Genomic DNA, 25,753 nt, shown 5'->3' with positions numbered 1-25,753 from the left:
GTCTGGACCAGCCAGTCAGAACTTCCTGTTTCTCCTAGGCTGGGACAGTCTTCCTCTGCATGTGACTAGAGGTGGGCGTGGCCTCACCTGCCCAGGCAACAAAAGAGCAGGACTGGTCAGCCATCTCTCTCTCTCTCTCTGACCACATTCGTCGAAGAAGCAACATCTGCTTAGCCTAAGATGCTCTCCTTATGGGATAGTTTCCAGGTGTATATTACTTTTCCAACTTAAGTCTGCCTTCTGGGATCCAACTGTGAACAGAATGTGAGTGAGTAAACTCTTTTTATACTTTTATAGAAGACTGTGTTGTGTCTATCTTGTTATGAGGGAACTAAATGGGGAATTACCAAAAGGAAAACGTATTTTAGAGGCTTTAGCGAGGCTGAGCAAACGCATCGGCTGTGCAAGTTTAAAAAGGGGGATGTTACTCTGCTAAATTGTAGAACTTGTTAACACAAGTTGGAAAGGATATAATCAAACAATATATCCTCTCCTGCATCCCTGAACATTCCCACAAGTTTGATGATGCCTTGTACGTCTCCTTCCAGCAACTACTGCAGCCAAGTTGGGGCAAAACATATTGCTTTGCTTTCCTTTGGACCTCATCAATGTGGTTTTGTCATCTGGGCAATCCCGGACCTCCAGACACACTGCCCAGGATTGTGCCCCAAGGAGGTCACTTCCTTGCTGCTAATACAGCTGTTTGACTTTACCCTTGGAGGCACACTCCATTGTCGCTCGAGACAGACGGCTGACAACAACCAATGACAAGAATGGAGGCAGAACATTGCCACCATGGCTATGAGCCATGGATAAGTAAAGGACCCCTGACCATTAGGTCCAGTCGTGGCCGACTCTGGGGTTGCAGCGCTCATCTCGCTTTATTGGCCAAGAGAGCCGGTGTACAGCTTCCGGGTCATGCGGCCAGCATGACTAAGCCGCTTCTGGCGAACCAGAGCAGTGCACGGAAACGCCGTTTACCTTCCCGCTGGAGCGGTACCTATTTATCTACTTGCACTTTGATGTGCTTTCGAAGTGCTAGGTTGGCAGGAGCAGGGACTGAGCAACGGGAGCTCACCCCGTTGCGGGGATTCGAACCGCCGACCTTCTGATCGGCAAGTCCTAGGCTCTGTGGTTTAACCGACAGCGCCACCCGCATCCCATGAGCCACGGATAGTCAATCATGAATATGTCTAATTGCCTTTTAAAACTATCCAACAGCAAAAACCCCATGAGACACCTTATGTTGGAGAAGCCTGCGAAGGAATTGGCGGTATCTTGTGGATGCATTTTTGATGGAGTCCTGTCTCCCGTTACTTTTCAGCAACATCTCATCCAAGCTCCAGAAACAGCCCCAGACCATGCAGCTGATGGAAGCAGCAGCTCATGAAGCAGTAACTGGCCTCGGGTCACCTAGTGAGCTTAATGGCTAAGATTTGAACCTGGATATTCCTCCATGTGGCTTGGTGGCACTATAACCAATGCACACACCCCTGGCTATTTTCCTGAATGGGTTATTGTTTGAGCCTAGGCCTTGCCAATCAGAAGGTCGGCAGTTCGAATCCCCACGACGGGGTGAGCTCCTGTTGCTCGGTCCCAGCTCCTGCCAACCTAGCAGTTCAAAAGCACGCCAAAGTGCAAGTAGATAAATAGGTACCGCTCCGGCGGGAAGGTAAACGGTGTTTCCGTGCGCTGCTCTGGTTCGCCAGAAGTGGCTTAGTCATGCTGGCCACATGACCCGGAAGCTGCACGCCGGCTCCCCCGGCCAATAGAGCGAGATGAGTGCCGCAACCCCAGAGTCGTCCGCGACTGGACCTAATGGTCAGCGGTCCCTTTACCTTTACCTTACTTTGCAAACCTTGCACAACAGCCTGAGCAAATTGCCAGTATCCAGCAGGCACATGGGGATCTTTCAGAAGTTGGTTTGCGGACCACAGCATCCCTGCTCCCCCCCCCCCCAATAAAACTACCATAGTTCAGTGGCAGAGCAGAAGTCGTTCACCGCTGGCCTCTCCAGTTAAAAGGATCGCTTGTGCACATACGGGAAAGAGCTGGCAATAATAATAATAATAATAATAATAATTTATTATTTATACCCCGCCCATCTGGCTGGGCTTCCCCAGCCACTCTGGGCAGCTTCCAAAAAAATATTAAAATACTGTAATACATCAAACATTAAAAGCTTCCCTAAACAGGGCTGCCTTCAGATGTCTTCTAAAAGTCTGGTAGTTGTTGTTCTCTTTGACATCTGGTGGGAGGGCGTTCCACAGGGTGGGTGCCACTACCGAGAAGGCCCTCTGCCTGGTTCCCTGTAACTTGGCTTCTCGCAGTGAGGGAACCACCAGAAGGCCCTCAGCTCTGGACCTCAGTGTCCGGGCTGAATAATGGGGGTGGAGACGCTCCTTCAGGTATACTGGGCCGAGGCCGCAAGCTGTTGCCAGTCAGTGCAGACAATATTGGGCTGGATAGATAGCCTGTTCTGCTAGAAGGCAGCTTCCTCTGCATATCCTTGTCTCTAACATCCCACAACGCTTGCTTTGCAGCGCATTCACCCACCCCACTCCCCACATAAGCGATTGTTAGGCTAGGGCACCCCGCAAGCTGGGGAACGATCGTTTTAGCGGCGCTACTGCATAATGCAGTAATGAAATTCATGACTCCGAGCCACATTCCCCAGCGCAGGTTACTCACCCACACGAAAACACTCTTCATGCTCCACCAGCTTAATGTCTATACCGCAAAGCGTTTGCTCTGCAGTTGCGGGTGGTTTTCCTTACCAGCTGGGTGGGAAATGCATTTTGCCAGGGAGGGGGAAAAACAACAGGGGAAGGAGATGTTGAAGAGCTGGCAATGGGGAAGAAAAGTCATGTTCAGATACTGTTTTGCCATGGAATAGCATTGCAACCGAGACCCCTGAACCTGAAAGTCAGTTTGCAGATAAATTACCAGGAACTTGCCATTTGTTTTACGCATTGTGCGCTAGTTACTAGACGTCCTTGCGCACTTGTTATGCATTTTGCAAGGAAATAATCCCCCAACACACACTTGCAGTGTAGCTGCAAAGGAGGTATTCTCCTCCCCCCCCCCCCAGCGAGTTGGGAAATTGCTGAATATTGACACTGACAATCCAGTTTGGTGCATCCTTAATTAGAATTAAGTCCTGCTGAGTTTGGCGGGGTTTACTTCCGTGCGCGCATAAGAACGCACACTCAGAAACCTGGGCCAATAGGCAGTGTGTGCAGCCCTCAAGGTTTGCATGCATAAAACCCGTCTTTTAAATTCTGGAATCCTGCAATTCAGCTTTTGGGCAAGGAAGAGAGAAGGGGAGGGGGGGAGATTTATTCCAACACGTTTCTCCCTTCCCGGACAGCAGACTGGCCACCAGATTGCAGCTTTTTAAAGGTTGATGATTGCGCAGCCTTGGCTACTGCATCAATGTGAGGAGTTAGGAACTCAGAACTGCAGACTTGGAAGGGGTCTCTAAGGGTCAACTAGTCCAACCCCTTGAAATTCAGTAGTCAAAGCTGAACAATCCCTGTCAGATGGTCCCCCAACCTTTATGTCAAAGCAGTGTAAAACAACTTAAAGGTGGGTGTTAAAAATATGCCCAAGCAATTTTGCAGCCAACCCTTGCTGATTTTGGGTGGCAGTGGGGAGGCAAACAGATACAGTGGTACCTTGGTTCTCAAACGCCTTGGTACTCAAACAACTTGGAACCCAAACACTGCCAACCCGGAAGTAAGTGTTCCGGTTTGCGAACTTTTTTCGGAAGCCGAACGTGCTCCGTTTTGAGTGTTACTCTTCCGAATTGAGTGCCACACTTCCGTTTGAGTGTTATGCTGAGGTCTGTCTGTTTTTGCTATTTATTTTGCGCTTTTGTTTTTGCAGCTCTTTTTTGTTTTGTTTTTGTGACTGCATGGACCCCAGTTCAGCTACTGATTGATTGTGTGACTGTAGTACATTGTTTATTGCTTTCATTTTACGGATCATTGGTCTCGTTAATTACTAAAATTCATGTTAAATTGCTGTTTTAGGGATTGTTTTTAAAATTCTAGAAAGGATTAATCCATTTTCTATGGGAAAGCACGCCTTGGTTTTGGAACAGACTTCCGGAATGGATTAAGTTTGAGAACCAAGGTACCAATGTATCTAGAAACTTGAGCTCAGGGAAGAGTTAGGTTCAAGTCCCTTTTTAGCTTTAAGAATTCAGAGTAGCCCTGAACCAGTCGCTGTTTCAACCTCACAGGACAGTTCAGGGGATAAAAAACGGGGTGCCGTGGGAAGAATCCATTTCACCAGCAGTAGGTATCACCATTGCTAGGATCGGGGGCAGGACTTATCTCTGTGTGTGTCCCCCCCCCCCCCCAATTTTTTTTATTCAAGTTGGTGCCTCTGATGCCTGATGCTTGCTTGGACTGAGGAAGGAGAGACAAAAGTGACTCAGTGTCATGAATGAGCCAGCTCCCAGTGAAGGTTTGCAACCAGCTGAAGAAGGCAGCCAGGAACAGAGTGGGTTAACTGCCAGGCAGGATGAGCATTGGCTAGTGCTAACTCCCCCGCCCCTTGCAAGGCCAATTGATAAGGGAATGGCTGAGAGCGGGCCGGAACCCAGCCAACGCTCTCAAGGAGTGCAAACTGGCACGAACAGAGAAGGAAACAGTTTGTCAGAATGGGAAGAGATTGGAGCAGAGCCAATCCCTCCTAAGAGTAGGCTAAGGGGAGGGCTGTTGGACCGGAAACAAAGCAAGAGGCGCAAAGTGAGAAAGTTCAATACCTTCTGTTGAGGATATTTCACCCCTCCCATTGCAAGAATCTGCTGACAATGTTTCAGAAAGGAGGGGGCGGATTTTGCTCATCGCATCTTCCGCTCCAGTCTGTGGGAGTCTGAGTATTATCTGTATATAGATAAGGTGACTGCTCAAGCAGCTGTAACACTCATGCAGTCCAGCGTCTCCGATTAGTCTTTAGTTAGTTTATGCAGTAGCTGTAGAGAATAAAAGAAGTTATACTTCAGAGCTATCATTCGTGTGGTTCATACTCTGCTGTGCTCCACTGACTTTTGGAACTAAGTTTGGTGCTCACAGCTCTAAGTTGTGAGCCCACAGCACTTAGACCTGCTTCCTGCGTGGAAGGTCTCTGGGAGTGCTTTTCCAGCTCGCCTGGCCCAGTCGGGGCTGAAGAGGTTGAGCCCAGTCGTTGGCACTGGCTCAAAGGTGAAGCTGACATCTGTAACCGGAAGCAGTCTTCAGAAGGGTCATCATGACTGATGATGCCAGGAGGCTGTATTACGAGCCATCCGGAGCGATCTGTTGTTTTGACAATAAATCCTCCTTTTTAATTAACTACGCTTGCTGTGTGATCAAGCCGGGGACTGGACTGCTGACACCCAGAGAGAGTTTTATCCTGCCTTATACCGAGTGACACTGACAGGCCACCCAGTTCACCAACAGCAGCAGTTCATTAGAGTTTCAGACAAAGACCTCTCCCGGCCCTGCCTGGAGATGCTGGGGTTTGAACCCATGACATTCTTCAGATGCTCTAACCCTGAGCTTTGGTCCTTCCCTGGATACTTTTGGTTTTATTATTTTTTGAAACATCCAAAGGAGAGCCATTTGACTTCGGAACATGGTCTCCAATATTCATTTAAATCAGTGCCGGATTTACGCATAAGATAAACAAGCTATAGCTTACAGCCCCACTCTCTTGCCCCCCCCCCCCAAATAAAGGAAAACAAAACTGGATGTACATTTCCAAAATATAACATAAAAAAACAAATAAAATAAAACCTACATACAGCAACAGTGTTTTGTGTTGTGTCGGCTCCTCTGATGTAAGTAATGGGCCCTGCCTGCTAGCCTGCTCCCTCAAATATCACTGGTTTGCTCCTTTCTATATATAGGGTGCCTGCATTCTGCATGGAATGATTGCATGGCCACATGTTCAAATGGCTTTAGATACCTATTAGGGACGCTGGTGGCACTGTGGGTTAAACCACAGAGCCTAGGACTTGCCGATCAGAAGGTCGGCGGTTCGTATCCTTGCGACGGGGTGAGCTCCCGTTGCTCGGTCCCTGCTCCTGTCAACCTAGCAGTTCGAAAGCACGTCAAAGTGCAAGTAGATAAATAGGTACCGCTCCGGTGGGAAGTTAAGCGGCGTTTCTGTGCGCTGCTCTGGTTCGCCAGAAGCGGCTTAGTCATGCTGGCCACATGACCCGGAAGCTGTACGCCGGCTCCCTCGGCCAATAAAGCGAGATGAGCGCCGCAACCCCAGAGTCGGTCACGACTGGACCTAAGGGTCAGGGATCTCTTTACCTTTACCTAGGTCCATCAACTACCATATAGCATATATTCAACACAAAAAAACAGTGACAATTTGTTGTTGATAAAGGACAGCTGGACATATCAAGGGCCCCATTACCTTCAGTAGCTTAGGGCCTCATCAAACCTAAACCTGGCCCTGATTTCAATTCTGAGACCCTGTGGCAGCAAAGCACGGCAGTCAAGCCCCGTGTCACAACATGAAACTGATCAAATAACTCCGAGAAATATTGTGGTATAATGTGATAGTCCAGAGATTACAGCACATCGCTCTGTGTCCTAGATTTCATTAGGTCTTGCCTGTGAACTCAAGTACCATCGGCGGCATGTCTGCAGCAGAGATGAATTTGAGGAGCAATAAACTGTTGCATATGAACTGCGATGAGAGGCCATCGCCGCTGTCACCGCTTCCTTCCAGAGCTTTTTGGAAATGCATTATTGTGTTTCTGGGAAGCTTCTCAAACTGACATTATTCGCCACACGTTTTGTTTTCCCCGTCAGAGACAGAGAGAGGCTTGATTGCCCTTACGAGCCGAGGAATGCAATCTCACAGCCGCCTCATTTGTCAAATTGTATTTTTCTTTGCTCGGAGCGCCAAGGCAGTTTTCGCCCAGCAAAAAATTAAGTTAGCGGATTGCTTTGCTTCCGGATCATTGAAGCTCGTCTGCAAAAATAGGATATCTACGCCCTTGTTTTCATAGGTGGTGAGAGTAAGACTCTGTCTGGGTTAAGGAAAGGGAAATCTGTCCGTTTCACTTTCTCATTTTTCTAGTCTTTGGTCCTCTACAATTCTGCATCAGTTCTTCACCAGCATTTTAGTGTGAATTTCTGATATTGTTCTTGTTTAGTCTTTTAGTCGTGCCCGACTCTTCGTGACCCCATGGACCAGAGCACGCCAGGCACTCCTGTCTTCCACTGCCTCCCGCAGTTTGGTCAGACTCATGCTGGTAGCTTCGAGAACACTGTCCAACCATCTCGTCCTCTGTCGTCCCCTTCTCCTTGTCCCCTTCTCCATCTTTCCCAACATCAGGGTCTTTTCCAGGGAGTCTTCTCTTCTCATGAGGTGGCCAAAGTCTTGGAGCCTCAGCTTCAGGATCTGTCCTTCCAGTGAGCACTCAGGGCTGATTTCCTTCAGAATGGATAGGTTTGATCTTCTTGAAGTCCATGGGACTCTCCAGAGTCTCCTCCAGCACCATAATTCAAAAGCATCAATTCTTCGGCGATCAGCCTTCTTGATGGTCCAGCTCTCACTTCCATACATCACTACTGGGGAAACCATGGCTTTAAGTATACAGACCTTTGTTGGCAAGGTGATGTCTCTGAATTTCTGATATACACATATCTGTATGCAATCTTGCCCAACACAATTAATTTATATTATTTTCATGAGTGTGTGCCCTTCCACTCCAATAGATGCATTTTGTTTTATATTTTAAATACACATTATTTGGCTGGAGGACTGCACTGTAAAATCTGAGAAAGTGAAGATTTCAAAAGATGGCTGTGTTTCAGTTCATGTAGTGTTTTGGAATATGTGGCTTGGGTAGGTTCATCTTTATATGCAATCTGAATCAAATTTCTCCCCATCCCTAGCCTGGGATGTTCTAGAAATGAATGGATCAGTCAGTTTCAAATCCTTATCAGTTCCACATGGGTTTATTCAAATGTCTGCTCTGTCCTGATCTGCATTAAAAAAAAAATCCGTATGAAAATTCATATTTAAATACATTTTTTTAACCACAAAGCTTGTATTTAAATATATATCTTATCCCAATGTACATAGGTCTTACCATATCTCATCCCAAAATGCTTATTGTTGTTCTGACACATTTTGGTACTTTTGTGGTGCCAGAGACTGAATTCAAATGAAGAAAAGTCTGAAATCACAATAATAATAATGTTCCAGTCTGTCTTTTAGTCCAAGGGGTATGAACCAGCTCAGTTCACTTAAAAATGAAGTCTCATCCCTAAATCCCCAGTGCAGTCTTGTTTCAAACCACTCAGCCTCTTGGGCTTGCTGATCAGAAGGTCGGCGGTTCGAATCCCCGCAACGGGGTGAACTCCTGTTGCTCTGTCCCAGCTCCTGCTAATATGCAGTTTGAAAGCACGCCAAAAAGTGCAAGTAGATAAATAGGCACCGCTGCGGCAGGAAGGTAAACAGTGTTTCCGTGTGCTGCGCTGGTTTCGGTATCCCATTGCGCCAGAAGCAGCTTAGTCATGCTGGCCACATGACCCGGAAAAACTGTCTGCAGACAAATGCCGGCTCCCTTGGCCTGTAAAGCCAGATGAGCGCCACAACACCAGAGTTGTCCATGACTGGACTTAACTGTCAGGGGTCCTTTACCTTTACCATTCTGGAAAATGCACACTGGTGTGAAACTCAACACACCAACAGAGATCTGAGATTGGTTTTTCCAACATTAAAGCACCTATAAAAGTGTGTCTGTGAATTGGATTTGGGCTGTAGCAATGAACACTCTAAGGACGCGGGTGGCGATGTGGGTTAAACCACAGAGCCTAGGACTTGCCGATCAGAAGGTCGGCGGTTCGAATCCCCGCGACGGGGTGAGCTCCCGTTGCTCGGTCCCTGCTCCTGCCAACCTAGCACTTCGAAAGCACGTCAAAGTGCAAGTAGATAAATAGGTACCGCTCCGGCGGGAAGGTAAACGGCGTTTCCATGTGCTGCTCTGGTTCGCCAGAAGCGGCTTAGTCATGCTGGCCACATGACCCGGAAGCTGTACGCCGGCTCCCTCGGCCAATAAAGCGAGATGAGCACCGCAACCCCAGAGTCGTCCGCGACTGGACCTAATGGTCAGGGGTCCCTTTACCCTTTACCTTTAATGAACACTCTGCTGGTGCTGTTTCCCTGATCAGGATAAACTCTCCAAAGCTTTTATTAACCTTGTGGCAGTCATGGGATCTGTTATAGGGGCTCTGTTATTCAGTGGTTCCGCTCCTTCCTCCTGGGCCGTGTCCAGAAAGTGGTGTGTGTGGGGGGGGGGAATGAGTGTTCGGACCCCTGGACTCTCACTTGTGGGGTGCCTCAGGGTTCTGTCCTCTTCCCCATGCTTTTCAACATCTACATGCAGCCGCTGGGAGAGATCATCAGGGGGTTTGGGCTGGGTGTCCATCAATATGCAGATGATACCCAGCTCTACCTCTCTTTCAAATCAGAACCAGTGAAGGTGGTGAAGGTCCTGTGTGAGTGTCTGGAGGCGGTTGGAGGATGGATGGCAGCTAACGGATTGAGGTTGAATCCTTACAAGACAGAAGTACTGTTTTGGGGGGACAGGGGGACGGAGGGTGTGGAGGACTCCCTGGTCCTGAATGGGATAACTGTGTCCCTGAAGGACCAGGTGTGCAGCCTGGGAGTCATTTTGGACTCCAAAGGCCTTCTGGTGGTTCCCTCCCCGTGAGAAGTGAGGTTACAGGGAACCAGGCAGAGGGCCTTCTTGGTGATGGCACCCGCCCTGTGGAACGCCCTCCCATCAGATGTCAAGGAAATAAACAACTATCTGACTTTTAGAAGACATCTGAAGACAGCCCTGTTTAGGGAAGTTTTTAATGATTGATGTTTTATCGTGTTTTTAATATTCTGTTGGGATTTTGAAGATGCTCGAACTCAGGACGCAAGGGAGAAATGTTCTAAGAGGAAGGCACACTTGTACCCACTGTGGAAGGACATGGGTCCAGAATTGGCCTCCACAGTCACTTACGGACTCATTGTTAAAACCGTGTTTATGGAAGACAATCTTACTCAGCTAGGAGTGATCTCCAAAGAAGAAAGAAGAATATTTTTTTGGAAGCCGGCCTGAGTGGCTGGGGAGACCCAGCACAATGGGCGAGGTATTATTATTAATAATAATAATAATAATAATAATAATAATAATAATAATATCACAATGCACCCTCCAGTAGCTCCCACAATCTACCCAATCCGTTCCCATTTGCACTCACTTGGCCTCTTCTACACTGAGCCAACCCCCCTCAGGGGAAAAAAACCCCAAAATTTCATTAGATGCCAGAACTGGATTCCCTCCATCCCTTCCATTCTGAACGGAGGAGAGGCGCCAAGGGCTCCCTCTGACCGCAATCACAGCGGTGGGTGCTGTAGGTGCCTTTTCCCATCGACGAGCTGCTTTTCGTGAACCGGCCTCTTCTTCCGCTCTTTTAGATGTGGCAGCCATTTTGTGTCCCACCACGTCCGTCCCCCATGGCAGCCATTTTGTGTCCCCCAGCACTCCCACGGCAGCCATTTTGTAGCTGGTGCCCGCGGCGCTTTTCGCAAATTCCAAACGCCGACCCCCCGCCAACCTCCAGAACCAAACACAGACATATATAGCTTTCTTTTATTTGCGTTTCTGTATAAAAAGGAATTTATTGTCCTTATTTGCACCTACTCCTGGATAAAGTGTACAAATGTAAACAGCTTAGGTATCTGATGTGTTTAGCGTTGAATTTACAATCCATTCCTGTTTAAAATAAAGCTGTCTCTTTTTAAAGCATACAAGTGGGCGAGGGGAGGGGGAGGGAATTATTAAATCATATTCACAGAATATACATTGGCGTGCACGCAACTTGAAGCCCGGCCGGCTCTAAGCCAGCGGTATAGACACAGTCCCGTTGACTCGACTTCTGCTGCGGAAGTGGACGCTGGAGTCCATGACGTCCTCAGGGTGGTCTTCACCCTTCTTCTCCTTCAGGCTGTTGATGAATCGCAGCGTGATCTCGTCCCATTCCTCCGGAAGGAGCATAAGCAGGAACCCGAGGCAGATGATGGTGGTGGCACCCAAACGGACCACGCTGAAGATCACCTCGCGTTTGAGAAGATCGACAGCTGGGGAGAAAAGGGGAGCGAGGAGATTAGCGAGAGATGGGGTCAGGGGCATAGCTGTCAACTTTCAGATTAGAAAAGAAGGGATCAGCAGCCTCGAAAATAAGGGATCAGCAGCCTCACCTGTCCCAGGGACAGTCTACAGGATATCTAACAATCCGGGATAGCAGTGGGAAGCAGCGGGAAATGGCGCTGGAATAAGGGAATTTCCCACAAAAAAGGGGAAGACTGACAGCTATGGTCAGGGGATCAGTCTCGTCCTGAGGGCCTCATGCCATGGGTGGGCAGAGGGGAAAGTGGGTGGACTCTTGCGGCTTCTGTCTTTGTACAGCGAAAGACAGAGGTTCTTATATTATTATTATTTACATATATGTTCCACCTTTCCACCTCCTACCAGTGCTGGATTTATGTATAAACTAAACAAGCTATAGCTTAGGGGCCCCTCTCTTGGGGACCCCCAAAAAATTTAAAGGGAAAAAAACCTGGATGTACCTTTCCAAAATATAAGATGAAAAACAAATAAAATAAAACCTACATACAGCAACAGTGTTTTGTGTTGTGTCGGCTCCTCTGGTGTAAGTCATGGGCCCCGCCTGCTAGCCTGCTCCCTAAAATATCACTGGTTTGCTCATTTCTATATATAGAAATGTACAGAATGTAGGGTGCCTACATTCTGCAAGTGCAAATAGCTTTAGATACTTATTAGGTCCATAAATTACCATATAGCATATATTCAACACACAAAAAGCAGCGACAATTTGTTGTTGACAAAGGACAGCTGGACATATAAAGGGCCCCATTACCTTCAGGAGCTTAAAGCCTCATCAAACCTAAATCCGGCCCTGCTCCTCCCCAATGTATTCTTATTATTAGAATTTATGTATAATTTTTAATTAAATTTTCTGTTTTTCAATTAAGAATATTCATTAAACAACCTTAAAAAATAAAATGACTTCACTTCTTCTCTTTCCATGGTTCATTTTACATAGCATAAATCCCTGCACATTTTACATAAACTAAATCATTCAATATATTCCATTATTACACCCATGGAAACTTATTTACACTGTTGAATTTATCTGAATGCTGCCAGAAATTTCAAGTGTACACAATTTCCCCCCATACAGTCAATAAACATTTCCCAATCTTCTTTAAGCGAATGTTGTTCTTGTTCTCTTATTCTATATGTTAGATTCGCAAACTGCGCATATTCCATCAGTTTAAGTTGCCATTCTTCTTTGGTTGGGACCTCACTCATTTTCCATTTTTGGGCTAACAATACACGGGCCGCAGTAGTGGCATACATAAATAACCTTTTTTGACACCTGGGAATTTCCATCTGAATTATCCCCAACAAAAAGGACTCTGGGGTTGTTGTTTTTTTGGAAAGGTGCTTTTAAACATTTATTTCAATTTATTAGGGGGTGTGGCTTAGGAATTTTATGTAAATAAATAAGCAAGTAACCTGGCCCACACGCAGAGCCACTGCATTGATCAAAAGGCATTATTTATACCTGCATTGCCAGGAACACTGAGCAATGTCCCGATAGATATTAAGATTGGGTACGTAAGCACAACTCCGACATTCACCAGGATGTTGAAAGCTGCGGAGAAAAACAGCAAAGTGTGAGGTTGTGAAGAAGAAGAAGAAAAAGAGATCTTCTGCACCACCAGGATCAGAACCGGCAAACACTGTATTTTTCGCTCTATAAGACGCACCAGACCACAAGACGCCCCTAGTTTTTGGAGGAGGAAAACAAGAAAAAAAATATTCTGAATCTCAGAAGCCAGAACAGCAAGAGAGATCGCTGCGCAGTGAAAGCAGCAACCCTCTTGCTGTTGTGGCTTCTGGGATAGCTGCAAAGCTGCAAAGACGCACACACATTTCCCCTTACTTTTTAGGAGGGAAAAAGTGAGTCTTATAGAGGAAAAAATACAGTAAATAAATCTTTCTTCCAGAGTGCCTTGTCCTCCTAAGGTTCTAGATCATGGGTTGGCAAACTAAGGCCTGGGGGCTGGATCTGGCCCAATCGCCTTCTCATTCCAGTCTGCAGACAGTCTGCGAATCAGCGTGTTTTTACACGAGCAGAATGTGTGCTTTTATTTAAAATGCATCTCTGGGTTATTTGTGGGGCACAGGAATTCGTTCATTCCCCCCCCCCCAAAAAAATATAGTCCGGCCCCCCACAAGGTCTGAGGGGCAGTGGACCGGGCCCCTGCTGAAAAAGTTTGCTGACCCCTGGATGACAAATCCCACCTGTTCAGGAAAGGACAACCAAAATGATGAATCGGATGGAGCGACCTATGAGGAAAGGTTATAGGGTTTGGGACTTTGAATTTTGGGAAAAGTCAAGAAAGACTGTGGAACTCCCTCCCACTGGAGAAAGTGACTGCCATCTCCTTGGATGGCGTGAAGAGAGGATTAAACAAATTCACGGAGGATACAAACAGATTACCTAGCATCTCGAGATTGGGTTGGGAATGTCACCCATTTGAAAGTCTAAAAAGCTGTGGGGGGGCGTGTGTGTCAGGTTTGATAGTCTCTCCCACACAAGACGCAGCCTCTGACATCTTATTACTTCAGATTTATTCAGCAATTACAGGGCTCAGCAGTCTGAGCTTCATGAACTCATTCGTCACCTTCAGAGTCAGTTGACGGATCTAGCTTCTTTTTCTGGTTGAAGCAAGATACTCTGCACCTTTCCCCCCCACCTCTTTCCTGTCATGCACTTTTCTGCCAAACAACTCAATCTCCGACTTTTCGGAGACTGTGGTCCTACTATCCCTTCCCCCTCTTCTGTTGCATCCTCTTCTCTCTGCTCTGTGTTACTTTCAGAACCGCCAGGCTGCATTCCTGAGTGAGAAATCTCGCTTTCACTGTGTGAAGGAATCAGGTACCTCTACTTACGAGCACCTCTGGTTACGTATCCTTCGGGATATGCTCACGGCAAACCCGGAAGTACCGTATTTTTCGCTCTACAAGACGCACCAGACCATAAGACGCACCTAGTTTTTGGAGGAGGAAAACAAGAAAAAAAATATTCTGAATCTCAGAAGTCAGAACAACAAGAGGGATCGCTGCGCAGCGAAAGCAGTGATCCCTCTTGCTGTCCTGGCTTCTGGGATAGCTGCGCAGCCTGCATTCGCCCCATAAGACGCACACACATTTCCCCTTACTTTTTAGGAGGGAAAAAGTGGGTCTTATAGAGGAAAAAATACGGTATTTTTCCGGGTTTTGCCCCGCCGCATGCGCAGAACAGGCACCTCCACTTGTGAAAACCTCGGGATCCAACCAGAGCTCCGGAATGGATTCTGTCCAAAACCAGAGGTACCACTGTACTCTCTGGCTCTTCCCCTTCCCTTCTGGATTCCTCTCTTGCCTGTCAGAAGGGGAACGTCTCTGACAGGTTGAGACCGTCTGCATACAAAGCAGATGTTCTCTTGCTGAGCTGTGGCCTTTACCTAAAGTCCCACAGGGTTTTATAGGGCATATCCCCCAGCAAAATGAACTAGGGCTGCAGCCCTCCGTCGAAAGGAGCGGGACTTGAAAGTTAGGCGCATGCCTCACTCAGCCTTAATGGGACCTTCTGCACTCAAAGCAGTTGCTCCACTATTGAGCTACAACCCTTTCTCAGCTCGTAGCCTTCAGCTTACCGCCCCTCCCTCTTGAAAGTCCTCCGGTAAGAACTATGCAACATGTAATCCATCAAGGAAGTAAATATATTATTTTTTTCTGTTTTTTTCTTCGTTTTAACAGATCTGTGGGTGGGCTGTCAATTGTTTGTTTGTTGCTTTCAGTTGCCTTTGGCAAGAAAAAAGCAACCAATACATTTAGCAAATAATAATAATAATAATAATAATAATAATAATAATAATATAGATCAGGGATAATAATAATAATAATAATAATAATAATAATAATAATAATAATAATAATAATTTTGTATTTATACCTCGCCCTCCCCAGCCAAGGCCAGGCTCAGGGCGGCTAACAAGCAATAATAAAAACAAGTTGAATGAATACAACTTAAAAACAAGATTAAAATACAACATTAAAATATTGAAACATTAAAATATTAAAATGCAGCCTCATCACAGGAGGAAAAAGGAAGAAGAAAAAAGAAAGAGGGGGAGGGAATCTAATTGGCTCCAAGCCAAAGGCCAGGCGGAACAACTCTGTCTTACAGGCCCTGCGGAAAGAAATCAGATCCCGCAGGGCCCTGGTCTCATGAGGCAGAGCATTCCACCAGGCCGGGGCCAGTGTTGAAAAGGCCCTGGCTCTGGTTGAGGCTAATCAGACTTCCTTAGGGCCCGGGACCTCTAGGGTGTTGCTATTTATGGACCTTGAGGCTCTCCGTGGGGCATACCAGGAGAGGCGGTCCCGTAGGTACGAGGGTCCTAGGCCGTGAAGGGCTTTAAAGGTCAAAAGCAGCACCTTGAATCTGACCCTGTACTCCACCGGGAGCCAGTGCAGCTGGAAAAGCACTGGGTGAATATGCTCCCATGGCAGAGACCCCGTGAGGAGCCTAACTGCTGCATTCTGCACCCGCTGGAGTTTCTGGGACAGCTTCAAGGGCAGCCCCGCGTAGAGCGAATGGGATGGGAAACCTGCGACCAACCAGATATTGTTGGACCTCTCATCACCCCTGACAATTGGCACTGGGTCTGTTCCACTGTTGAACAGCTCTTGCTGTCAGAAAGTTCTTCCTGATGTTTAGTCAGAGTCTCCTTTCTCGTCATTCGAATCCGTTGGTTCGGATCCTGCCCTCCGCAGCAGGGAAAGCAAGCTCGCTCCACCTTCCACGCAGCCACCTTGAGACGGTTGTGCAAATCGTAAACATTCAGGTAAAGCAATAAAACAGGGATAAATACCTAGCCAGAGGCCGGCTATTCCACACAGGTAGCCCCAGGGAACGGCCGAGAAGGGCGACCAATACTCCACCTTAGTGAAATACAAGATGATCGGTGTAAAGGAAAGGAAGACCAAGTTGAAAAAGCCAAGGGTAGAAATGAAATGGGCCGCTTCTCCAAAGTTTGCGCTCCCAAGGAACATCTTGAACAGAACCTAAATGGGGGGAAAGGGGGAAAAAGTTCAGGCTGAGTGCAACCTCCCCGGTCTCTGGGGAACAGAGTAACTCAATATATTTTGGTGCCCGAGGCAGCGCAACAAAGGGTTAGCCTCCCTCCCAAAGTCATGTTGCAACTTCCCCAAAGCTGGTCAAGTTATTTTGACACCCGAGGCACAGAATCCTGGGAGCAAGAAGGCGACAATATTAAATTTAAGGGGGTTGGACTAGATGACCCTTGGAACCCCTTTCCAACCCAACAATTCTACGACTATCTACCCATTGAAATAGCAATTTGGTGTCCTTTTGGGACGCGCAAAAGCTCCGACCTGAAGTGGCCACCTCACTCTGCTCAACAAGGGCAGGGCTGGTGAGGGGCGTGGCCTGTGAGGAGGGGGTGTGGCCTGTGTGGAGGGGCATGGTCTGGATGGAGGGCAGGGCCTGTGCGGGATTAACCTGGGAGAGTCCGGAGGGGAAACCAGCCAGCTCTTGGGTGCTGCTTTGAGTTCATAGGCTGGAAGTTTGTCGTGCCCATTGCAGAAGATAGCAAAGAGCTCTTGAAGTGGGGAGGCATGGTCAGGGACTGGCTGGGCACAGGGAGAAGAGGGATTGGAGACTGACATGGAAGGAGGGATCAGTGAACCAGGAGAAACAGCTGAGAGACGAGAGGAAGAGGCAGGACGAACTGCAGGACTGAAGAGTGAAGAATGGGTGCAGGAGGAGGGAAGGAGAGGTCAGTCTGGGGTAGAGTCAAGGGCTTCCACAGCTCCTCCTCCTGCTCCCATTGTCTCCCAGGACCAGGAGAGGACTGAAGAGAGAGGAGCAGAAGCAGGTTGCATGCAGCTCTGTGGCAGCAACTGCCTCGTCAGGCGCGCACCTAGGAGAAGCTGAGAGACTTAGGTGAAAGGTAAAGGATGTGGGTGGCGCTGTGGGTTAAACCACAGAGCCTAGGCCTTGCCGATCAGAAGGTTGGCGGTTCGAATCCCCGCGATGGGGTGAGCTCCCGTTGCTCGGTCCCTGCTCCTGCCAACCTAGCAGTTCGAAAGCACGTCAAAGTGCAAGTAGATAAATAGGTACCGCTCTGGTGGAAAGGTAAACGGCGTTTCTGTGCGCTGCTCTGGTTCGCCAGAAGTGGCTTAGTCATGCTGGCCACATGACCCAGAAGCTGTACGCCGGCTCCCTTAGCCAATAAAGCGAGATGAGCGCACAACCCCAGAGTCGGCCACGACTGGACCTAATGGTCAGGGGCTCCTTTACCTTTAAAGGACTCCTGGACGTTTGAGTCCAGTGAAAGGCAACTATGGGGTTGCGGCGCTCATCTCGCTTTCAGGCCGAGGAAGCCGGCGTTTGTCCACAGACAGCTTTCTGGGTCATGTGGCCAGCAGGACTAAACCGCTTCTGGTGCAACGGGACACAGTGATGGAAACCAGGGTGCACAGAAACACAGTTTACCTTCCCGCCACAGTGGTACCTATTTATCTACTCGCACTGGTGTGCTTTCAAACTGCTAGGTTGGCAGGAGCTGGGACAGAGCAATGGGAGCTCATTCCATCACAGTGATTCAAACCGCTGACCTTCCGATTGGTTTAGACTACAGTGCCACCCAGTAGGACTGGCGGACAAGCCTTCTCCTAGCTTTGTAAGGGTGCACTTTTGACAAGAGTTGATTCCTCGCTGTTTCTTGACTGTTGGCGCCGTGGCAAGAATCCCTCGCGTCCTTGTAAGGCTGGACTTCCAAAAAAGAGGGGCGTCGTGGGTGAGACCTTCCTCCTCTCACCGGAGGGGTCCTCCTTCGACATTTCAACATTCTCTCCCACTCATGCACAGCGAGCGTCGATAAAAACACCGGCGCGGAAAATGAGGGACTCAGAGATGCTAATCTCACCGCGGCGGAATAATAGAGTTTTCATTAAGACTCGATAAAGGGAAGCCAAGCTGATTCCTTGGTGGGCCACAAAAGTAATTATCTCCGTCGTAACTTTCCCCTGACGCACCTGGCGCAGAATGTAAATCAGGTGAGGGAAGAGAAGGAAGGAAGGAAGGAAGGAAGGGGCCTTCACAGCGTGGAGAACTTGCTTTGCTCTCCTGCAGGTCAAATTTTGCTCCTCTCCTCCTTCAAAGCATTAAGATAGCAAGAAAGTGTGCAAGGCCTTACCTTATACAGCGCCGACATCGATGCAGACCCAACAGCATACGCGACCCCGATAATCGAATCGCCCTGGAAACCATCTGCGTACGCCATCATGACGATTCCAGTGATGGCCATGATTGCAGCAACTATCTGCGTAATCCACAAAGAAAGAAATTTAGAGCAATTGTGTCACTCGGAAAGAGATGAGGTTTGTCGGTTGGTTTGTTCATTAAATTTGCGTACAGGCCTTCATCCGTAGATCTTAGGGCAGTTCACAGTGTAAAAAACACAAAATACTTAATAAAAAATAAGAAAATGAACACAGCAATAACCTCCCCCATCAAAAAAACCCACATTTAAAAGGGCATATAATGTTAACTAGCCAAACGCCTGGTGGAAGAGGAACGTTTTCACCTAGAATCACAGAATCATAGAGTTGGAAGAGACCACAAAGGCCCTCGAGTCCAACCCCCTGGCACCTAAAAATATATAAGGAAGGCCCCAGGCAAGCCGCCCTGTGGAGAACATTCTCAAAATGGGGAGCCACCACAGAAAAGGCCTTTTCTTGTGTTGTCACCCCCTGGGCCTCTTGGAGACGAGGCGCATGGAGAAGGGCCTCAGAAGATGATTTTAGGGTCCGGGTAGGTTCCTATGGTGAGAGGCGGTCCTTGAGGTCTTGAGGTCCTGAGCTGTTTAAGGCTTTACAGATCAAAACCAGCATGTTGAATTGGGCCCAGAAACTAATTCTCTCTCTCTCTCTCTCTCTCTCTCTCTCTCTCTCTCTCTCTCTCTCTCATATTTTCCCTCTGAATAGGGGGCTCTGAGTGGGGACAGACCACCATAATGGAAGCACAGGCCAGTGGTTCCAAAACTTTTTTGGGATACTGATTCTGCCCCTGTTCCACAAACCCCTCCCCAGTGCCCCTTACCCTACCCTTTTAAAAGCATTCTTATTCAGAATAGTGCTTTGCAGGACTCCCTAAGGAAGGTAATGGCTAAATAAAATTCAGAACAGTAACAATTAATTGCAGGTTTACTCAAAATCCAGTTGAAACTATTCGGCTTAATTCATTCAGCGAAATGGACGAACTTCGTCCTGCGATACCAGCTTTGCAAAGTCTGGTAGTCATTTATATCCCTTAGCGCTCCCCACCCTGGTAACCCCACTGCCCACTTGGGGACCCCCACCCCACCTGGTGTGGACTATGGGGACAACAAGGGGGTTGTCTTGGTAACAGTATATCTGAAGGTCTCCACGCCCATCGTTCTGCCCGGACACCGAGGTCCAGCTCCAAGGGCCTTCTGGCGGTTCCCTCACTGCAAGAAGCCAAGTTACAGGGAACCAGGCAGAGGGCCTTCTTGGTGGTGGCACCCGCCCTGTGGAAGGCCCTCCCACCAGATGTCAAAGTGAAAAACAACTATCAGACTTTTAGAAGACATCTGAAGGCAGCCCTGTTTAGGGAAGCTTTTAATGTTTGATGCATTACTGTATTTTAGTGTTTCGTTGGAAGCCGCCCAGAGGGGCTGGGGAAGCCCAGCCAGATAGATGGGCGAGGTATAAATAAATTATTATTATTATTATTATTATTATTATTATTATTATTATTACAGCGCATATCCTCTTTTCACAAAATTTGGCGGAGGGACTTTTTCAGGAAGAACTCTCTGACAAGAGCTGTTTGACAGGAGAAGTTGAATGGCCATCTGTCATGGATGCTTCAGCTGAGATTCCTGCCTTGCGGGGCTGGACTAGATAACTCTGGCGTAGCTTTCCAACTCTACGATTCTTTGATTCTATGATTTTAAAGGATATTTTAGATTTAAAAGCAATTTGGGCAAGGCTGCTCCCAAACCAGATTTGTTTCTCTTATCGGTCTTTTAAAATGGACGAAGGAATGGTGGTTTTGGGGGCTAACAGGGCAAGAGGAGTACTCATCAAGGACTTTGTAAGGTACACAGTGTGAATGGGGAACCTTACATTGCTGGTGTGTGTTTCTCGACTGTGCAGGCAGCCTCTGAGATCTTACTACATCTTTGTCACTTGCCTATTTATGATAGCATACTGTCATTTGGGTGAGAAATTGAAAGATTCCATCAACAGTGTCTCCGAAAAATGTTACACATCACTTGGGAAGACAGGTGAACTAATGCCAGTGTACTGGAAGAAGCAAAGATCACCAGTGTTGAAGCAACGGTTCTTCAACATCAACTCCGTTGGACTGGTCATGTTGTGCGGATGCCTGATTATTGTCTTCCAAAGCAACTACTCTATTTCCAACTTAAAAATGGAAAGCGTAATGCTGGTGGTCAACAAAAGAGGTTTAAAGACTCTCTCAAGGCAAATCCTTAAAAAAATATAGCATAAACACAGACAACTGGGCAACACTGGCCTGTGAGCGCTCCAGTTGGAGAACAGCCCTTACCAAAGGTGTCATGGGCTTTGAAGAAACTCGAACTCAGGACCAAAGGGAGAAACGTGCCAAGAGGAAGGCATGCTTTGCAAACCCTCACCATGATCAACTCCTGGTGGAAACCTATGTCCTCACTGAGGAAGGACGTGTGGATCCAGAATTGGCCTCCACAGTCACTTACGGACTCATTCTTAAAACTGTGTTTATGGAAGACAATCTTACTCGGCTACAAGGGATTGCCAAAGAAGAAAGAAGAAGAAAAAGAAGGCATGAGTCAACGTGGGCTACACTCTGTGAGAAGGAGACTGCTTCTTGGGAAGAGCCTTAGAGCCATGAGAACCTAAGAGAGCCTTCTTGCTGGACCAGGCCCATAGTCCATCTAATCCAGCATCCTTTTCTCACAGTGGCCAACCAGATCCCCATAGGAAGCCTGCAGGCAAGACCCGAGTGCGAGAGCCCTCTCCCATCCTGTGGTTTACACCAACTGATGTTCAGCCGCATTACTGCCTCCTAGCAGAGCGGAAGCAGCCACGATATAGCTTTAGCCTCCGTGAATTTTTCTAATCTTCAAAAGCATTTTAGCACAAATTCATTCTCCAAACACCCACATTTCTGCTAAGCAGTTTCCCTTACTAGAATGCCCTTTTGTGCAGGCGTCTCCCCACTTGAGCTCGTGCATAACGCGTGGCACCGCAAAACAATCGAATAAATTGATTTAAAGCTGCAGAAAGCTGCGTAAAGGGCTAGAATGGCCCAGAAAGAGTGGGGAAACTGCAAGAACTGTGCGAGAAGTGTGGGGGAAAAGCTAGCCATGGCAGGTGCACCAACCTTTGAGACCTGGGGAGAGTTGGAGTTTGAGAAAGGAGGTGGTGGAGTTCAGCGGATTTTTTAAAGAGTTTTTCAAGGGTTTCCAGAGGTTTAGAGGCTGTTTACAGGCATTTAGGTGGTGTTCCCCACCATATATGATTTCACATATACGCATGGTTACCAGGAACATAACCCCTGGGTTTGTGGGGAGATGCTTGCATGGTATTTTCACAAAAAAATATGCATTTTTGTATACAGTGGTAAAGGTAAAGGGACCCCTGACCGTTAGGTCCAGTCATGACCAACTCTGGGGCTGCGGTGCTCATCTCGCTTTATTGGCCGAGGGAGCCGGCATACAGCTTCCAGGTCATGTGACCAGCATGACTAAGCCGCTTCTGGCAAACCAGAGCACGCACTGAAACGCTGTTTACCTTGCCGCCGGAGCGGTACCTATTTATCTACTTGCACTTTGATGTGCTTTCAAACTGCTAGGTTGGCAGGAGCAGGGACCGAGCAACGGGAGTTCACCCCGTCGCGGGGATTCGAACCGCCGACCTTCTGATCGGCAAGTCCTAGGCTCTGTGGTTTAACCCACAGCGCCACCCGTGTCCCCATACAGTGTTACCTCGGGATAAGAACTTAATTCGTTCCGGAGGTCTGTTCTTAACCTGAAACTGTTCTTAACCTGAAGCACCACTTTAGCTAATGGGGCCTCCCGCTGCTGCCGCTCCACCATCGTGCAATTTCTGTTCTTATACTGAAGCAAAGTTCTTAACCCGAGGTATTATTTCTGGGTTAGCAGAGTCTGTAACCTGAAGTGTCTGTAACCCGAGGTACCACTGTACGTTCCTTGGCTGCAGAACCGCACCTCAAAATTCAGAGAAGTGCAGATTTTAAAATACAAACGGAACCAAATTTCTCCCGCCACACTCTCCACTCCAGAATCCTAGTTGCCTTTGGGAAGCCCACAAGCTGATCCTGAGTGCAACAGCCCCTCTCTCCTTGCAATTCCCCGCAAAGATCTCCCGGCTCCTTCATTCTGCATCGCGGCACAAGAAGGCATCCTCCTCTATCGGCTCATCCCACCGGTTTGCTTATCTGCCTCCTCTTGTTTATATGTGTGTTCATTAAGGGGCAGAGTAAATTGGACAGAGAGAACCATGGAATAAACACTGGAGCAGGAAGCTCAAATCGGTTTAATCAACAGATTAACCCACGAAAGCTTTCGTTCAGTTAATTTGCCATCGGGAGGACAATTTTAACTGGCGAGGGCAAACATTAATTGACGGTGCCGCGAGTTGAAAAGATGCACGGGTTATTTAGGGAGAGCATTTGGGGCTTTGATGTGCTACGGAAATAGAAATCAGGAACGGTGGCGTTAAAGAAAGCCTTTCCTTTTAATACTGATGGGTAGCATTTGTTTCTTAAACAATCCCTTACAGCACACATCTTTCAATCTTTCTGAAAGGGTGCCTTCTCGGTGGTGGCACCCGCCCTGTGGAATGCCTTCCCATCAGATGTCAAGGAAATAAACAACTATCTGACTTTTAGAAGACATTTGAAGGCAGCCCTCTTAAGGAAAGCTTTTAATGTATGATGTTTTATCGTTTTTAAAAAATTATTATTACCATTAATTCTATTGGGAGCCACTCAGAGTGGCTGGGGAAACCCGGCCAGATATTATTATTATTATTATTATTATTATTATTATTATTATTATTCCACTATCATTAATTCTAAGGGAAATATCTCCCACCATGTCCTTATTGGCATCGGTGATACTAGATAAAAGGCAGGTGGCTGATTAGCTGTATTTCTTCATTTTGCGCAATGGCCCTGATCCATACACTCTCAAGAATACCAACACCCACCCCGGTCTTTACAGAGAAGCAAAAGGGACCCAGTTCTTGGGAGGTCAGGTGAGTGCCTCTGCCCCCCGCCCCCACAATAAGGGTGAAATTCTACTAGCAATGTCTACACTCCAACATTTTCCAGTCATTCTTCCAGTTAGTTTTCCTTAAAAATGTGTTCCTGAGGAGTTAAAGAAAGATACAACCCCGGTTGTATGCAAATAAGTTTGCATTACATGGGAACCTTGGTTCTCGAACGTAATCCGTTCTAGATGTCCGTTCGACTCCTGAAACCGTTCGAAAACCGAGGCGCGGCTTCCGATTGGCTGAAGGAGCTTCCTGCACTTGGATGTTTGGCTTCCGAAAAATGTTCCAAAACCGGAACACTTACTTCCTGGTTTTTGGCATTCGGGAGCTGATTTGTTTAACAATTAAGCCGTTTGAGAACCAAGGTAAGGTAAAGGGACCCCTGACCATTAGGTCCAGTCGTGGCCGACTCTGGGGTTGCGACACTCATCTCGCTTTATTGGCCAAGGGAGCCGGCATACAGCTTCCAGGTCATGTGGCCAGCATGACTCAGCCACTTCTGGCAAACCAGAGCAGTGCACGGAAACGCCGTTTACCTTCCTGCCGGAGTGGTACCTATTTATCTACTTGTACTTTGATGTGCTTTCGAACTGCTAGGTTGGCAGGAGCAGGGACTGAGCAACGGGAGCTCACCCCGTCCCAAGGTACCACTGTATATATATACATTTTTAGTGGATTAGTTTTCCCATTGTTGTAACTCAGTTTCCTCACCAGAGGGCAACATTTATGAGACCTTCCTTGTGGAAGAATCACAAGGAAAAGCGACCTGGTGGTGAGATTTCTCCATAAAAATGACTCCCATGAACGCAACCCAAGGTTTTCAGAATCGCCTGGGGGCTGTTAAATCACTCAGCTCACCAAAACCATTTCTACCAAAGTTGATGCCCCTTCTGGTTATATTCACTGCAAAGCCAACATGGCGCATGGCCTACCCACAATGGGGAGCGAGAAGGAGAATGAGAGGTTATGGCGGAGGTCATTACCCTTACACCCATGAACCTGTCCTTCAGTACAATCCACGAGAGCAGGAAGACAAAGGCTTTGTTGCAACAGAATAGGGCCGAGACGTCCGTGGCTGTCAGCTTCTTCAAAGCCAGCAAGTAAAGGTAGTTAGTCAAAGTCCAGAGAATAGAAAAGGGAGCTGTCCTTTTAAGAAAGAGTTTCAGCGTTAGACCATCCTCGCCAAAGATCCGACTGCATTCCCTGCACACACAAGGGAAAGAAAACAGGAGTCTTAAAATCCAGGGTGTGGACAAACACAAAGAGAAATGTCAAAGTGTGACCTGAGTCCAGCATCTTCCCAGCTTTGTGTTTGCTTGACAGATGGGCCTTCGATCAATTCTACCCAGGAAGACTCCTCGCCATCGTAATGGAACCAGAATGGCGTAGTGGTTTAGAGTGCTGTATTAGGACTTGGGAGGCCAGGGTTTGAATCCCCACTCGGTCATGAAAGCTTCACTGGATGCGACCTTGAGCCAGCCAGTGCCTCAATAATAATAATAATAATAATAATAATAATAATTTTTATTTATACCCCGCCCATCTGGCTGGGTTACCCCAGCCACTCTGGGCTGCTTCCAACAGAATATTAAAAACACAATAAAACATCAAACATTAAAAACTTCCCTAAACAGGTGTCTTCTAAAAGTCAGATAGTTGTTTATTTCCTTGACATCTGATGGGAGGGTGTTCCACAGGGCAGGTGCCACCACCGAGAAGGCCCTCTGCCTGGTTCCCTGCAACCTCACTTCCCGCAGTGAGGGAACCACCAGAAGGCCCTTGGAGCTGGACCTCCATGTCAGGAAAAACAATGGGGGTGGAGACGCTCCTTCAGGTATACTGAGCCTAATCTACCTCACAGGGTCATTGTGGGGATTAAATGAGGAGGGGGAGAACCATGTCAGTCACCTTGAGTTCCCTGGAGAAAATGGTGGGATAGGAATGAAATAAATGATAGGCCTACCTGAATTTTTTGATTGGAGATTGCTTTTCCTGCGCCGTTGCAAGATGCCCGGAGTAATATACTGGGAAAAACATAATGTTCCAGTTTGTGGAAAACCAAGTCATGAAAAACGGGTAATCAAAGTTCTTGTATGTGATTTTCACAATCTGCGTTGTTCCGACCCAGGAGGAGGAGACGGAGAGGATGATCAGAAATCCCCAGACAATCTTGAGGAACGTGGACGTACAGGACTCGCACCGGGTCTGAACGTGGCTCTCCTGGCTGCCATTCTCCCCGTGGCCCTGGGT

At 47.6% G+C, this 25,753-nt stretch overlaps 1 protein-coding gene across 1 annotated transcript in view; it reads right to left on the bottom strand.

The window, feature by feature from the left end:
- Positions 1–10,652: 10,652 nt before the first annotated feature.
- SLC35F4 (solute carrier family 35 member F4) overlaps positions 10,653–25,753 on the bottom strand; it is a 145,448-nt gene continuing 130,347 nt past the window's right edge. Inside the window, exons 3-8 of the mRNA XM_080993450.1 lie at positions 25,467–25,747; positions 24,487–24,706; positions 18,373–18,498; positions 16,024–16,216; positions 12,666–12,755; positions 10,653–11,154 (exon numbers count right to left, since the gene is read on the bottom strand). Of these exons, the coding sequence (XP_080849576.1) occupies positions 10,913–11,154; positions 12,666–12,755; positions 16,024–16,216; positions 18,373–18,498; positions 24,487–24,706; positions 25,467–25,747 (1,152 nt within the window). The 3' untranslated portion in view covers positions 10,653–10,912. The remainder of the gene's footprint in view (positions 11,155–12,665; positions 12,756–16,023; positions 16,217–18,372; positions 18,499–24,486; positions 24,707–25,466; positions 25,748–25,753) is intronic.

The sequence above is a fragment of the Podarcis pityusensis genome (assembly GCF_964106645.2).
Source record: "Podarcis pityusensis genome assembly, chromosome: 1".
Lineage (NCBI taxonomy): Eukaryota > Metazoa > Chordata > Lepidosauria > Squamata > Lacertidae > Podarcis > Podarcis pityusensis.
This window is presented reverse-complemented; position numbering and strand designations above follow the sequence as displayed.